The 14,972-nt window shown below is 33.8% G+C and overlaps 1 protein-coding gene across 1 annotated transcript; it reads right to left on the bottom strand.

Moving 5' to 3' along the window:
* Nucleotides 1-4,799: 4,799 nt before the first annotated feature.
* Nucleotides 4,800-6,221, bottom strand: LOC131043642 (replication protein A 70 kDa DNA-binding subunit A-like). The gene has a single exon (XM_057976877.2). It carries the CDS (start codon nucleotides 6,219-6,221, stop codon nucleotides 4,800-4,802), a length of 1,422 nt encoding a protein of 473 aa, XP_057832860.2.
* Between the last annotated feature and the right edge of the window lie 8,751 nt (nucleotides 6,222-14,972).

Here is a 14,972-nt window from a genome sequence, read left to right as displayed (position 1 = left end):
CAGAATCTTATGTGTGAAGAACTTGTGCCTTGTTGACGAAATGGAATATCCAAGGTGACAATAGTATTGAATGTGTCCCATAGAGATAGTGCCATTGAGTGCGATGCATATAATGGCCTATCCATAACGGGTGGAAGCTGTGAAAGATCACTAACCAAAATGACTGAGACACCTACAAATGATTCATGTTGTTTGCTGGGGAAAGCCTCTCGCAATCCTTTATCAATTTTAATGAGTAATTGAGGGCCAACAAAGATCATTTCATCTATTAAAATGTAATGTAAGTGTTTGCATTGTTCTTGGAACATTAATAGGGAATGGCCTGTTAATGGTTTGTATTCTTGAATGGGTATACAAAGGGCAACATGGATTGTGGTTGCTTGGATATTATATGCGGACACACCTGCTGGTTCTAGTACAAGCAAAGGGCATTGTGTAAGGTTTGTATTAGAGTTTAACTATCTGCGTATGCAGTCAATTAGAAATGATTTTCTAGTACCTGCAGTGCCTTGAATGATTAATCATAATGGTGAAGAATGCAGATTGTGTTCAACATGAGCCTTAATAATATCAAGTGCAATCATTTGGTTTCGTGCAAGTTCATAGTTAGCAGGTGCATTTAAATGTGGGTTGGCAAGATAGTGCGATGCATGGCTTTTCTCTGTCAAAATAAAGTTAAATGCTTTTGAATGCAATGGTTCATCAGGTATAGAAGTAGTCCAATCAAATTGTAGATCAAAATCACATTTGCCAAAGAGTTGAAGAGCAGCAATGTTGAAGTTAATCAATGTCCCCATTTGTGACAAAAACTCCCATTTGTACAGGCCTTCTTGAGTTGTTTGATGAATATCTTTTGCTTGTAGGGCTTCATCATTTTCTATGGTAATGTGCTGTTCAAAACCATTTACATGCCAGTGAATGTAATGTGTACTTTGAAGATGTTTCCAATTTATGATAATTTCTTCAGGTGTGCTCCCTATATGTAAAGGAATAATTTGAAATGGTTTGTAAAGAAGCAATTCTATCCAACAGAAACTTTCAAAAGTGTTGTCCTCTTCTACAGGTAATGATTTATGTTGTGGGTAGACATTTACAATTGCAGGTAGCTTTCTTTTCATCCATTTACATGATTTACGGTGCTCAGAGTATGTATATAGCTGGGATGAATGAAGCAAAGTGAGGTTTGCTAATTCTGGTGGTTGTTTCATGTAGTTTGAGGTGTACAATATTGTTGTTTGAGTTTGGTCATCACAATTGGGTATGCGTTGGAAGATTCTTTTACCAATATTTACTGTCACAAATTGGCATGTACAAGATATCAATGGGAGTTTAAGCAGCATGTGACAAGTTTCTTGTGGGCTAATGTCCCTATCAACAACTATTCCCATTAGTAGCCTTTGGTGTGCCAAGAGGATTGTATCATCTAAAGTTGTTGAGTCAACTATATGTTTCAAGATATCAATATAGCTTTCTGACTTTTGTTCAGTTTTTGATGCATACTTTGAAATATATTGTAGAACTGCTTTTTTGGAATAGACAGGCTAGCAATCAACATTTGCTCTCCATATGGCGAGCATTGTAGGATTATGTACATTTAGGTCGCTATCATTTCTTGCTAGTTTGTAGGATAGGTTATTGCTTTGGTCTAATACTAGTGAGGAGTCAGGTTGTTCAGGCTAAGGAGCTTTGTATCGGCATTGAAGGATTGAGTTTTTTTTCCTTAAGCAGGTAGACTCTGAACATTTCATATGTCGTTGAACAGAATTGAGCAATTTAGTGTAATCAGTACAAAGATCTATCTTGGATATGATCTCTATATCTACAAGGCATGGATCTGAAATTGCAGGCATATATTGCCTATTCAAGCGAGCTTCGGCAGATTGTGGATTCCATGTTGTGATATACTAGTCAAAGAAGTGTTTAACTGACTGGATATTTGCAGGATCTGACCAGTCAAGATTATCAACATTTGGTGCATGTGGTAACCAAAGGAAGCCATTTATATGTGCTGATCCTCGATGTTGCCATTCATATCTGTACCAGTGGTCAATAGCTTTCAATTCTTTGACAATCACTTCATCTCGAAAGATTTGAAATCTTAAGTGTAAGTACAAAGCTGTAATGTGAGGATTATTGATTAAATTTTTGGTAAATTGTCTTCTGTTGTTAGGTGTTGTAGCTGACTTTGACTTTGGAAAAAACTTATGCAAGTCTAGCCATTTTGTTTGAGCTGAGCTTAAGGTGAAGAATAGTGTAGGTGCACCTAACTGTTGTATCATTGATGTAAGGTCACGTCGGGACTTGCTCCAAAATGCCTGGGTACCACGCAATTAGGCTGCATACCGCATGATGTGATTTGGTAATTCACTTGACGGTGTGTTCTGCAAGTATTCCTTTAAACCATTAAGATTTTGTGGAAGACTATCTTGTAGATTAGTCTTAATGAAGACAGAAGATGATTGCTGGGATCAGTGTCTCATCATGAGATTGTAGATATAATATCTAAAGTGGACATGTTGCCCAAATCTTTGATCATAGTATTTGATCAAGTGGATAACATATTCATGTAAATGTACTTACTTTTCTCTTTGTTGTAGTGGTAAAGCAATTCCAGTAGGGAAAAGCGTTGGGAATTCCATGGAAAGGAGGCCCTCAGTATTGTATTCATTAATAGGGGTTGCACTAATTTTTGGCCAAGGAATAACGTTGTTGATGCTATAATCTAAATGGAGGATGTTTTTGATTGCATCAAGTTCAGGTATTGATGATGGTAGCTGTGGGATAAATGAGGAAGTATTTTCCCTGGTTTGTTCTTCGTTATCAATATTGGGTAGAATAGAGGTATCTTCAACAACATCTTCTTGCACAGAATGGACTGCATGCAGGAGCTCTATAATGTCAGTGGTCTGCTCTGGCAATAGAAGTACTGCATCTGGATCAATGATTACATCCTTGTAGTATTGATCATGTTTCATTTTGTAAGTCAATGCATTCATGACATGAAGTCTATTCACATAACAGTCATAACTTAAACCTTGCAAATTAGTTCTATGGACAATTAGAATTTCTAATTGGTTAATGTGCCAAGGTAATGTTATTGCAATATCAAAAATATCTTGTGGAAAGTTTATTGTATCGCTAGAGTATTTGTATTGGCCTCCCCTTGCATGTGTTACTTGTAAAATAGGGGCAATTCTTGATATGAGCATTTCTTCTAATTGAGAGAGAGACTTTAAAATAAAAGGTTGCTCACCTGGGTCCATATTGTTTGATAACAAGAAGTGGTGGAGGCCTTTTTTAGCATAACATCTCATGCACACAACTACATCATTGAATTTTTTAATAGTCATGGCCACATACATTTCTTTACAAATAGAACATGGTTGTGTCATCTCCAACATATCAATATTTTTGCAGAAATTAGAGAATGTCTTTTGAAATGAAGCACCCTTCATAGTGAGTTCAGGAGCAGTAGAAAATGTTTGATTGAGATCAATTTGCTCAACATCACTCTTTTCTATTTCTAATAACTTTCTTGAGTTATTGGAAGATCTATGAAGTGCATGGCTCTTCAGTTGGCGTTTCTTGGAGATATCATCTCTGTTCTTTGCATAATAAGTTCTATTTGTCTGGCTTCTCTTCAATTTGATAGCATCAATTTCTTGAGGGCAAGGTTGGATAGATATCTAATATTTGAGAGAGAGCAGACGTATGTCAAAAAATTTATAATTGAAGGTAGTTTACTTTGAAGCATGTATGAAGAATGTATGAGAATTAAAAATTTCTTCATGTATGGTTATGTGATTTTAGAGGATTTGTTGTATATGTAGATTGCTTTTGTTGTGTTTATTTGTAACTCTAATGATTTGTTGTGTTGTGTTGTTGCGGTTGTTGACTGAACTTATATGTCTAGGTTTTCATATATTTATAAATGACTTTAGTTGAAAACTATGGGTTGTGGGAAGTCATAAATTGACTTTGTAGTGTTGTACTGCATACACATGTTGTTGTTAGCAACTTGGCTTTTCAAAATGTAGTATTATCATAGAGGTATACATCATATATAGTATTTTTTGATATATACACATGTATGTATACATTTACACATGTATATACACATATCAATTAAATATTTGAAGTGCTGCATAGAAACATATGCATATATATAACTACACATGTATATATCAGAAGAATTGACATTGAATAACAATAGTATATATATGTATATATATCAGTGTATATATGTATAATTGTTTGTTGTTCTTAGTTGTTTAGTGTTTTGAAAAGCATGATTGTAATATAGGTATGCATAACTATAGTGAATTCTGATCCATACAGATGTATGTACACATATACACATGTACATATACATATAATAAAAAAAATGAAAGTTTTGTATATGAACATATGCACATATATAACTACATGTGTATTTCAAAAACACTATAACTATGAATACTTGTATATAGTTATGTATTGTATTGTTATATACAAAGATATAAGACCAGGAAAAGAACAATATATGTGCATATATGTATATTTTTTGTGCAAATAACATAGTCTTAATACATTTAAAAGCAATGAGTATGACTGAAAGTAACTTATGTGAAGAGGAAAAACTTTCAAAGAGATAATTGGCAGATGTAAGAAATGTCCATACAGATATTTATAGAAGCATACTTGTTTTTGTTAAATATAATTGTTTGTATACATAAAAATAGTAAATATGAAAAATAGCTAATAGTATAATTGTATCGTAACCTGGAAAGTTTAATAATTAGAGAAGATGCGTTATAATCCTAAGTGTCTATACTTAGGCGGCTAATTTCTGCAAGCAGTGCATGGCACTCAGCTTTGAAGTCAACAGGAGCAACTTTATTGACCGTCACTTTCATCTTGGATTCTGACTTGTATGTCTCAGTAGAAACCAGCACTATGAATGAATAGTAATGTGAGAGTATTGTCTTGATCATTGAGGAAGGTGTCTCTTTTGTTGTTGCATCATTTTGTAGTGCATAGAGTTGTCTTGCAGTTTTGTGTAGCAAGTGATTACCACCCTCATCAAAAGCAGTGGCCCATAGAGTACCTGTGGCATCTTGTAACTTTAGAGGCAAGAGGTAACTATAATTACAGTCTTGCATACTCATTTGACATCTAGAGAAGAACCAAGAATCATCAGCTTGCTGTGTACATTTTTTCTTGCAAGGCCTTCCATTGACTATCAGTGGGCAAGCTGTGTAATAGAAATTTTGGTCATTGACATTGACATAGCGTAGAACAACTAGCAATGTTGTCTGAATTGTTTCTAGTTTGATGCTCATCCACTCACGGATCGAAGAGATTGTCATTCTAGTATATTTGCCTTCTATGTGGATAGTTTCTGCAACAAAGGGTACAGTAAGCAAAGGGTCCCTTCCTCTTGATGTTAGAAGCTCTGCTTCTGGGAAACTTGGATTGATATGTAATTTTGTTGCAGCTATTATGTTCACAAGCTTGCCATTGAAATAGCCAACACAAGCATTACGTAAAGCAAGGATTACCACGCTATCATTGGTCAACATATTTTTCAATTCCAGGCCCTTTTGTTCTACTATTGGGCCCCATAAGTTGATGTCAATTGTTGAACCAGATAGATCATTAATTTTCACAACAAATTTTTGTGTTTGACTGCCATCTTTCCTGTGAATAGGAATGATATCTCCAACATATAGAACAAGACCAATAACGTCAACTAGTGTATTGTTTGTTAGTTGAAACAATTCACCAATAGGTGTGAAAGGAGCAGTTTGTTGATCTGCTTGTTCTTCGTTGGTGCAACATTTTACTATGGATGTATTAGACAAGGTGATTTCTAAATTACTGTTTAGTTTGTTGTACCTTGCATTTGCCTCCTTAACAGATCCTTTTGAAATAATATAATGTGAACCTATGTCCACATGGTTATAGTGTAACTTAGTTATCTCATCAAAACATGTAATTCTAATTTCAGAACCATCACAATCAACAATGTCAAAGCTAAAGACATGGCCATTTTTGGTGGATGTGCTATATGCCTTAATAGGCCGTTTATGAGTAACTTTCCCTTTGATTGTCCATTTATTTTGGTATGGATTCAAAGTTTTTATAAGACTTATATTTTTAGAAGTTGTTGTTTGTGGGGATGGCAATTCAGTTGCAAACAGAAGCAACCGTTTAGATGTTGATGGTCTGTCCTCAGACATAATTTCTAGTTGTTGTTCTTTGAATAGATATTCTGGTTTTCCAAAGAACGAGCAAACACTTTGTTTCACTTCTAGACTAAGTATTACAATAGTCTTGTGAAAACAAATGAGTTCTTCTTAAATTACTGTTAATTGTACATAAATGAAATTAAAAAAAGTTGAAACATATTGTATTTAATAATCATAGTTGATTTCCTACCTTGTGTTCCATATGTAACGGCATGTATAGCTCGATAACTGGATTATTATGCCTATTTTTAGAATATCTGAATGTATCAGACTAGCATACTTAGAAGGCAAGATTGCCAATTGCATGTATTTGCCATCAGATAATACTAATTTATGTCTGTCAGTATCATCTGTGATGTTCTGCATTTTTTGAAATGACAAAACTTGTAGCAATGTTGAAGGAAGGTCATCCCCAGCATTGATAGATTGGATTGCAAAAGGGGTAGGGACATACTCTTGGTTTTTTCCCTACAAAAAATAATATGAGTATAGAGGATTTAATTTTAATGGGAAGCAACTCATATATTTGTTTACTTGTCAATGTAGAGCTTGTGTTAGTAAACTATGTAATCAAGGTATGGTATGTATACAGTATGCATCTACTTTCGTACTATTCTATAAAAATAGGATGCATGTGGTAATGAAAAGGATGGTATGCAAAAGAGAAATGAACTATCAAAAAAAAGAGCATAAAAGCTTTCTATATTGAAAAGCTTTGATAATTTAGCTTACCAAATTATCAATAGTGGAATGGTCTATGGATTCAGAGGTAGCTGCTGAAGATGCCATTGTGCATATATACCTTTTGAGAATTAAAAGTAAATTATAAGCATGATGAATTCTAGTTCTTATATCAGAATACAATCACAAGATGATGTAGGCCTATTGAAGGTATATATGCACAAGCAGGGTAAAATTAACTGAGCATAGAGTAATGTTGCTACAGTTTTCTTTTTCTTTCAAATGCTAGTGAATTGATCATAATGTGATTGAAAATGCATTGAAAGGGATAATTGCTCATATGCTGAAAAGCTCAAAAAACATTAAATATGACATAATGATTTATATATTTGAGAGCATATTAGCAAAATATGAGTTTATCCAATCAAAGATCTTTCAAAATATGGTATGGTTCTGTCTGTTTCGAATGCTAACCAAAATATGAATGTAACTTTTCAAAGATTGAATAATTACAACAACATAGGATCAACCCAAGCAACCCATCCGAGGTCATTATCACTCCATTTAAATTCTTTGTCTCGCAATGTGAAAATAGCCGTTGGATCAAGTAATTGTTCAGTACTTGGTATTGACAAAGGTGCTACTTCAATACTATGTATGGTTGTTACAACACTACAAGATGTAGAGAGATTGACTATTGTTTGCTTTGGTGATTTATGTTCATAGTGGGCAATGATCTTTCTGAGTTTACTCTTTAACTTGTCTCTTTCTTGCAACATGCTATCATTTACATTGTTGATGTCCTCTGTTGCTTTCAAATTTGTATCCATTCTTGAAATTTGATTGTGTTAGTGTGGTTGTTTTCTGTTTGAATGACAGATTCGAAAAGCATTACTAAAAAAAGTGAAAATACAAGAATGATACAACAAATCTTTAAGTAGATCACTTTTTTTTTGTGAATGATGATGAATTTACTATTAACAAACTCTAAAAACTTGTAATAATTACCACAATACATTAAGATATGTAAATTGTCTAATGACTCAAACTACAAAGCTTTCACTCTATGAAAGAATGGTTTAGTTGCATTTATTTTAGAGTATGTGTGCATATATATCCATGTGTATATATACAGGTAGATATGTGTATATTAGTGTACATAGTTCTATAGATATACATCTGACATATATACATATATATCTATATTTATCTTTAAGACTAAAAGCCTTCATGTGCACAGAGTCAGTTATTGGATTTGCGTTAAGTTGGGTAAAGATGCTATCTTCAATGATTTCATCTGAAGGTTGTGCATGAATGCCGACGTTCTTTATGGCTGCTTGCAACCTTAAAATCTTACTTGTTTTGTTGTTGTCAACAATATTTTGGTTCCAGTTTTTGGTGTGGTAATTTCCACATAAGGTTATTACCTTTTGTTCTCTGTGTGATTGTTTTATGCTCTGTTTCTCAACGACTATTGTCTTTAATGATTTTGTCCTCGAGGCTATGCATGAATGTTGACATTCTTTATGGCTGCCTGCAACCTTAAAATGGAATTTGTTTTATTGTTGTTGTCAATATTTCGCTCTACAATTTTTGCTTTCAAAATGTTCGCATAGATTGTTGGGTTTGTTCTTGTTCTGATTATTTTGCAATTTTCTAGGTTGTTCTGTGAGTTCAAACCTGTGAGATTGTTGCGTTTTGTCTGAATGTTTGGCTCTGCAATTTTACGCTATGGAAATGTTCACATAGATTATTAGGTTTACTTCAAATAGTAGTTTGTAGATGTTCGGCTAGATAGATGGGTAATGTTCTCATTTTGACTGTTTTGTGAGTATTTTAGTGGGCTTGCTTCTGAGGTTAACATCGTTAATGGTTTGAAGTTGGTAGGTAAGCTTCTATTTTTTGGAAATGTGCATTTCGGTCTGCAAATATTCGGTCTGCAATTTTCACTCTACAAGTGTTGCAATAGATTGGTGGATTTTGGTCTCGATTTGATTGTTTTGGTGGTTACGTTTTCTTTGTGTTTTGAGTATTTTGGTGGGCTTCCTTGTGAGGTTCACACCATTAATGGTTTAAAGTTGCAAGTTTTGTTGATTTCTTGGCTCCGTGTGCTTGCAGGGTTGCTCCTTTGTTTGTGTTGCTTGACTATTTGTGGGAATTGCTCCTTTGAGTTTGCAAGCAATTTTGTAGGTTGTTCTGTTAGTTTTAAGTGGTGAAAGCTTTGAATTAGCAAGGTAGTTTTTGGTATTATTTTTCCCTTCTGTGTGCTTGCAAAACTGTTGGTTTGCTTATGTTCTTTAAATGTTTGTGGGTGTTCCTACTTGCACTTTCAAAGCCATTTTTAGGGCTGGTTTGTGACTTTCACAATGTATTGTGCCTGTTTTATTGTAATGTTTTGTAATGTTCTTTAATTGTTTGTGGACATGCCTACTTGCAGTTTGCAAGGCATTTTTCAGGTTGTTTTGTTAGTTGCATGGTCTGCATGCTATGAATTTGCTATTTAAGATCCATTGGTTGCAAACATCAAATGTAATCTGTTTTATTGTTCTAAGCTTTATTTCAGTCTATTAACTTTCCACATGGGTTTGTATAAAGAGGTTTAGTTAAGGTTTCTTCTGCTTATGTTGCAGGGTGCTTTCTTTGTTTATGTTATTCAGGTTTGTATCTACTGCTCTGTGCACACAAAGGTTTTTATTTAGTAAGATAAATTGATATATATATGTACATCATGTTTATATATCTGAACATGTATATATATAATTGCATTTGTATAGAGATAGATTCATGTATATATATATAGATTTTTATAGAAGTATTCAGACTGTAAAAATTCCTTTATGCTTGCAGGATTGCTACTTTGTTTTTATTATTTAACTATTTGTGGTCATGACTACTTTTAGAGTGCAACATAGAGTACCGTATGTATATATACATACGCAGATGGCTATATGTACATACATGCATATATATGCGTACATATGTGTATTGATATACATGTATACATGCCTATACATACATGTATGTATATATATATGTGCATATGTGTATGGACATATACATATATTAGTATTTGAAATGTTCGCATAGATTGTTGGGTTTTATATATATATCAGTACTTGAATGTGTTATAAAAAATGACATAACCAAAGTACTTGTAGGCTTGCTACTTTGTTTATGTTATTAAACTAATTGTGAAGGTTAGTATTTTCAGATTGCAACATAGATTACCCTATGTATTTATACATACGTAGATGGTATGTGTACATACATGCATATATATGCATACATATGTGGATTGATATAGTACTTGAAATGTTCGCATAGATTGTTGGGTTTTGTTCTTGTTCCTGATTATTTTGGTGGTTACATTTTGTTCTCGCTGTGACTATTTTATTGGGCTTCCTTGTGAGCTTGACACTGTTAATGGTTTGAAATTGCAAGGTAAGGATTTTCAAGGCTGTTCTATCTGTTGTTAAATTATTTGTGGACATGCCTACTTTCACTTTCAAAGGCTATTTTTCAGGTTGTTTTGTGAGTTTCACGGGCTGCATGCTATGAATTTGCAATTTAAGTTCCAGTGGGTGCAACCATAAAATGTGATGTGTTTTATTGTTGTAAGCTATATTTCACCCTATGTATATATACATACGCACATGGCTATATGTACATACATGCATATATATATGCCTACATGTGTGTATTCATATACATGTATACATGCATACACATACATGCATGTACATATATGTACACGTGTATGCACATATACATATATGAGTACTTGAAAGTGTTCTGAAAAAAAATATATATAGACTTTGTTTATGTTTTTTAACTATTTGTGGACGTGACTACATTCAGACTACAGTGTAGTCTTCTATCAACAATTCTTAGACAATTTACAATGAGCCTATTCGAACAGAGATTTAATAAAACTGTATATACACATGTATATATATATACGTACATGTCTGTACGTATACATATAGATTTATATACATATATTAATACTGTAAGAATTTTGCAATCTTTGCAGACATAAAGACCATTAACAATCATGCACAGCCTTGGGAATAAAATCATTAAACACATCATTGTTCGAGAAACAGAGCACATGCATAGAGATGGCCACAACAAAATATTCTTTAAGGTACTAAAACAAGACAAATACTTTAACGACATAATCAAAGTACTTGTAGGGTTGCTACTCTGTTTATGTTATTTAACTATTTGTGGATGTGACTACTTTCACACTACAACATAGAGTATCAACATAAAGAAAGTGACATTCATCGAGATGACCACAATAAAACAATCTTGACAACATCAAAACAAATTAGATTTTAGGGTTCTAAGGAGCAAGCTAAAACACTTCTAATATAAGCCAGAATTTCATTTCTAACATAATGCAAAAAAGCTAAATACCTCTCAAAGTGTATAGAGACGATGGAGACTGAAAGTAATCATGTCCACAAAGATTTAAATGACATAACCAAAGTAACAATCCTGCAAGGACAACATACCAAAATATTAGGACGGTATGAAACAATGCATTACAAATTTTGAAAAGTTTAAAAATAAAACAAACAAGTACCTGGAAATGCAAAACCATTAATGCTGACTAGCTCATAAACAAGCCCAATAAAACATCCGGCATTGGTGCACATCATCGGAGACAAAAAGATCAAAACAAAGTAAAAAAATTAAATGAATCAATATCTGTAAATAGAAAAACCGAAGTCAAATGCCACTACACAAAACCAAGAAGTAACCAGACTATACAAAAAGGCATTACAAAATCAAAATTAATCTATAGAACTTACCTTGCAAATTCAAAACATTCAATAAGAGTGACAACAGAAGCGGGAAATAAGCAGCTTTTAGAAAAATGCAATACGCACGAAAAAGAGAATCAAAAAGCAGATCTAGCCTTGCAAATTCAAACCATTCACTCAGAGCGACAACAAAACCTAATGCAACAACCATATCGAAAACAATGTGAGATTGCCTACAAAATTGGACTTAGTCATGGCCACAAACAGTTAAATAACATAGAGAAACTAACAGCCCTGCATGTAGACACAAGGAGGAAATAAGCAAATTATAATAAAAAAACATTAAAAAACTGAAAAAGAATTTAATAAAATCAATGCTTACCTTAACAATTCAAATGATTCAGGGCTAACAACTATATGCAACCTTATGCGAATATTTGCAGACCGAAACATTGCCCACAAAAATAAAACCAATTAGAATTTATGGTTCAAAGGGTCCATAAAGAATGTAAATAAAATGGGGAATTAGCTTGCAATTTCAATAGTCAGGGCCACAAACAGTTAAATAACATAAACAAACAAACAACCCTGCAAGCACATCAAAGCATTAAACTAGTCCTAAAAATGGCTTTGAAAGTGCAACTAGGCAGGCCCACAAACATTTAAAGAACATAAACAAACCAACAATTTTGCAATCACATAGAAGGGAAAAATAATACCAAAAACTACCTTGCTAATTCAAAGCTTTCACAACTTGGAAATGACATAACAACTTGGAAAATTGCTTGCAAACTCGAAGGAGCGATGCCCACAAACAGTCAAGCAACACAAACAAAGGAGCAACCCTACAAGCACACGGAACCAAGAAATCAACAAAACCTGCAACATTAAACTATTAACGGTGTCAACCTCAGAAGGAAGCCCACTAAAATACTCAGAACGCGAAGCATACGTAACCACCAAAACAGTGAAAAGGAGAACAAAACCCAACAATCTATTGCAACACTTGTAGAGCGAAAATTGTAGACCAAATATTTGCAGAGCGAAATGGACATTTACAAAAAATAGAAGCTTACCTTCCAACTTCAAACCATTAACGGTGTCAACCTCAAAAGAAAGCCCACTAAAATACTCACAAAACAGTCAAAATGAGAACATTACCTAGCAATCTATCCAAACATCTACAAATCAGTATTCGAAGCAAACCCAACAATCAATGTGAGCATTTCTAGACCGAAAATTGCAGAGCCAACCATTCAGACAAAACACAACAATCTATGCGAACACTATAAAGAATCTAAATAAAAGGGGAAATTACTTTGCAATTTCAATAGTGACAGCCACATACAGTTAAATAACATAAAGAAACAAACTGACAATCCTACAAGCACACAGAAGGGAAAAATAATAGCAAAGACTACCTTACTAATTCAAAGCTTTCACGGCTTCAAACTCACAGAACCACTTGGAAAATTGCTTACAAACTCCAAGGAGTCATGCCCACAAATAGTAAAGCAACACAAACAAAGGAGCAACCTTGCAACCACACAGAACCAAGAAATCAACAAAAGTTGCAACTTTAAACCATTAACGGTGTCAAACTCAAAAGGAAGCCCACCAAAATACTTAGAACGCAAAGCAAACGTAACCAGCAAAATAGTAAAACCCAAGAATCTATTGCAACATTTGCAGAGAAACATTTGCAGACCGAAATGCACATTTGTAAAAAACAGAAGCTTACCTTCCAACTTCAAACCATTAACGGTATTAACCTCAGAAGCAAGGCTAGTAAAATAGTCACAAAACAGTCAAAACGAGAACATTATCGAACAATCTATGCGAACATCTGCAGACCGATATTTGAAGCAAACCCAACAATCTATGTGAACATTTCCAGAGGGGAAATTGCAGAGCCAAACATTCAGACAAAACCCAACAATCTATGCGAACATTTGCAGACCGAAAATTGCACAGTGACAACAACAAAACAAACTACATTTTAGGGTTCGAAAGATGCATAAAGAACGTCGGCGTTCATGCACAGGCTCGAGGACAAAATCATTAAACACATCATTAAAGGCAGCGTCCTTTGGAAAACAAGCCGCACGCACTGGAGACCACCCATGCACCGGAGAAATGCTGCCGCCATGTACGAACCGGAGGATTACTGCCACTGACAAGATATTCCGGTGGCCGCCGGAATGTCTTGCAATATTCTGGGGCTTTCCCCCACTAAAAGCCTATCGGCTTAATGAATCATGGGTCAATGAGTTTGACTAGAAAACTACACAGTTGAATCCTGACAACAATATCATAATTCATTTGTTGATTTTTATTAGTTAATTGTAGTCTAAAATAAGATTGGCACAAATCACTTGAAGTAATAAAATTTAAATAATTAACCAAACTAAAAATATAAGAAAAAGTACAAACAAATGTTTAAAAATAAACTTATGTATCCACATGCATACATATAATAAGTTCAAATTGATATCTTTTAAATTAAAGATATCAAATTTCTACAATCCATAGTAAATTATTGAGAGTTTCTAGATTCGATTGTGTTAGCGAGTTTTTTACCATCAACGTTTTGGATCACACTCTATGATCCATGATTAGGATGTGAGAGAGTGTGATCCAAAACGTTGATGGTAAAAAACTCGCTAACACAATCAAATCCATAAACTCTGCAATAATCTTTTAAATATTTTAAATAAATATATTTATTATATCTATATTAATAAAATATTTTATTGCCACCAAATTTATGATTGAATCATAATGGTGGATATCGATCACATATCAATATGATTTTTTTTTTCCAAGTGCAGGATAAGCTCTAAACTTTGATAGACCGCCCTGATTGTAACAGGGAATATATTAAATTTGTACTATGATCATATAATATTATTCCACATTGCCTGTGGTGGTTACTATCCTCTGAGACTAAGGAGTGCTGTAATCTCACAATAGATAAAAAATGCCAAAGCTACACTAATGCGACTAACTTTATACCTGCTCATGATTTTCGTCGTTACTCACCTTATACTGAAACGTATCGCTATGCTTTTTGTGATCCAATGATATTGGAATGATAATAAAATTGTATATCCAAATGATGTGAACAGCCACCTCTTTCGTCCCAGTGGCTAAAGCTATAACTGGACTCTACTGAGGATTGTATAATATTCATTCCACTATATCAATATCTTATAAGAAAATCCTGGTTCCCGCAGTTGTGAGCATGCTATTGATTTCTCATCAACTGAATATGCTCTATCGAGAAAAG

This window comes from Cryptomeria japonica, chromosome 6 (genome assembly GCF_030272615.1).
Source record: "Cryptomeria japonica chromosome 6, Sugi_1.0, whole genome shotgun sequence".
NCBI lineage: Eukaryota > Viridiplantae > Streptophyta > Pinopsida > Cupressales > Cupressaceae > Cryptomeria > Cryptomeria japonica.
Note: the sequence above shows the minus strand (reverse complement) of the source record. Positions and strands in the feature narration are given on the sequence as shown.

Excerpts from the sequence above, each read along its gene's own strand:
- LOC131043642 (XM_057976877.2), bottom strand. The coding sequence starts at position 6,221 with ATGTCTGAGGACAGACCATCAACATCTAAACGGTTGCTTCTGTTTGCA.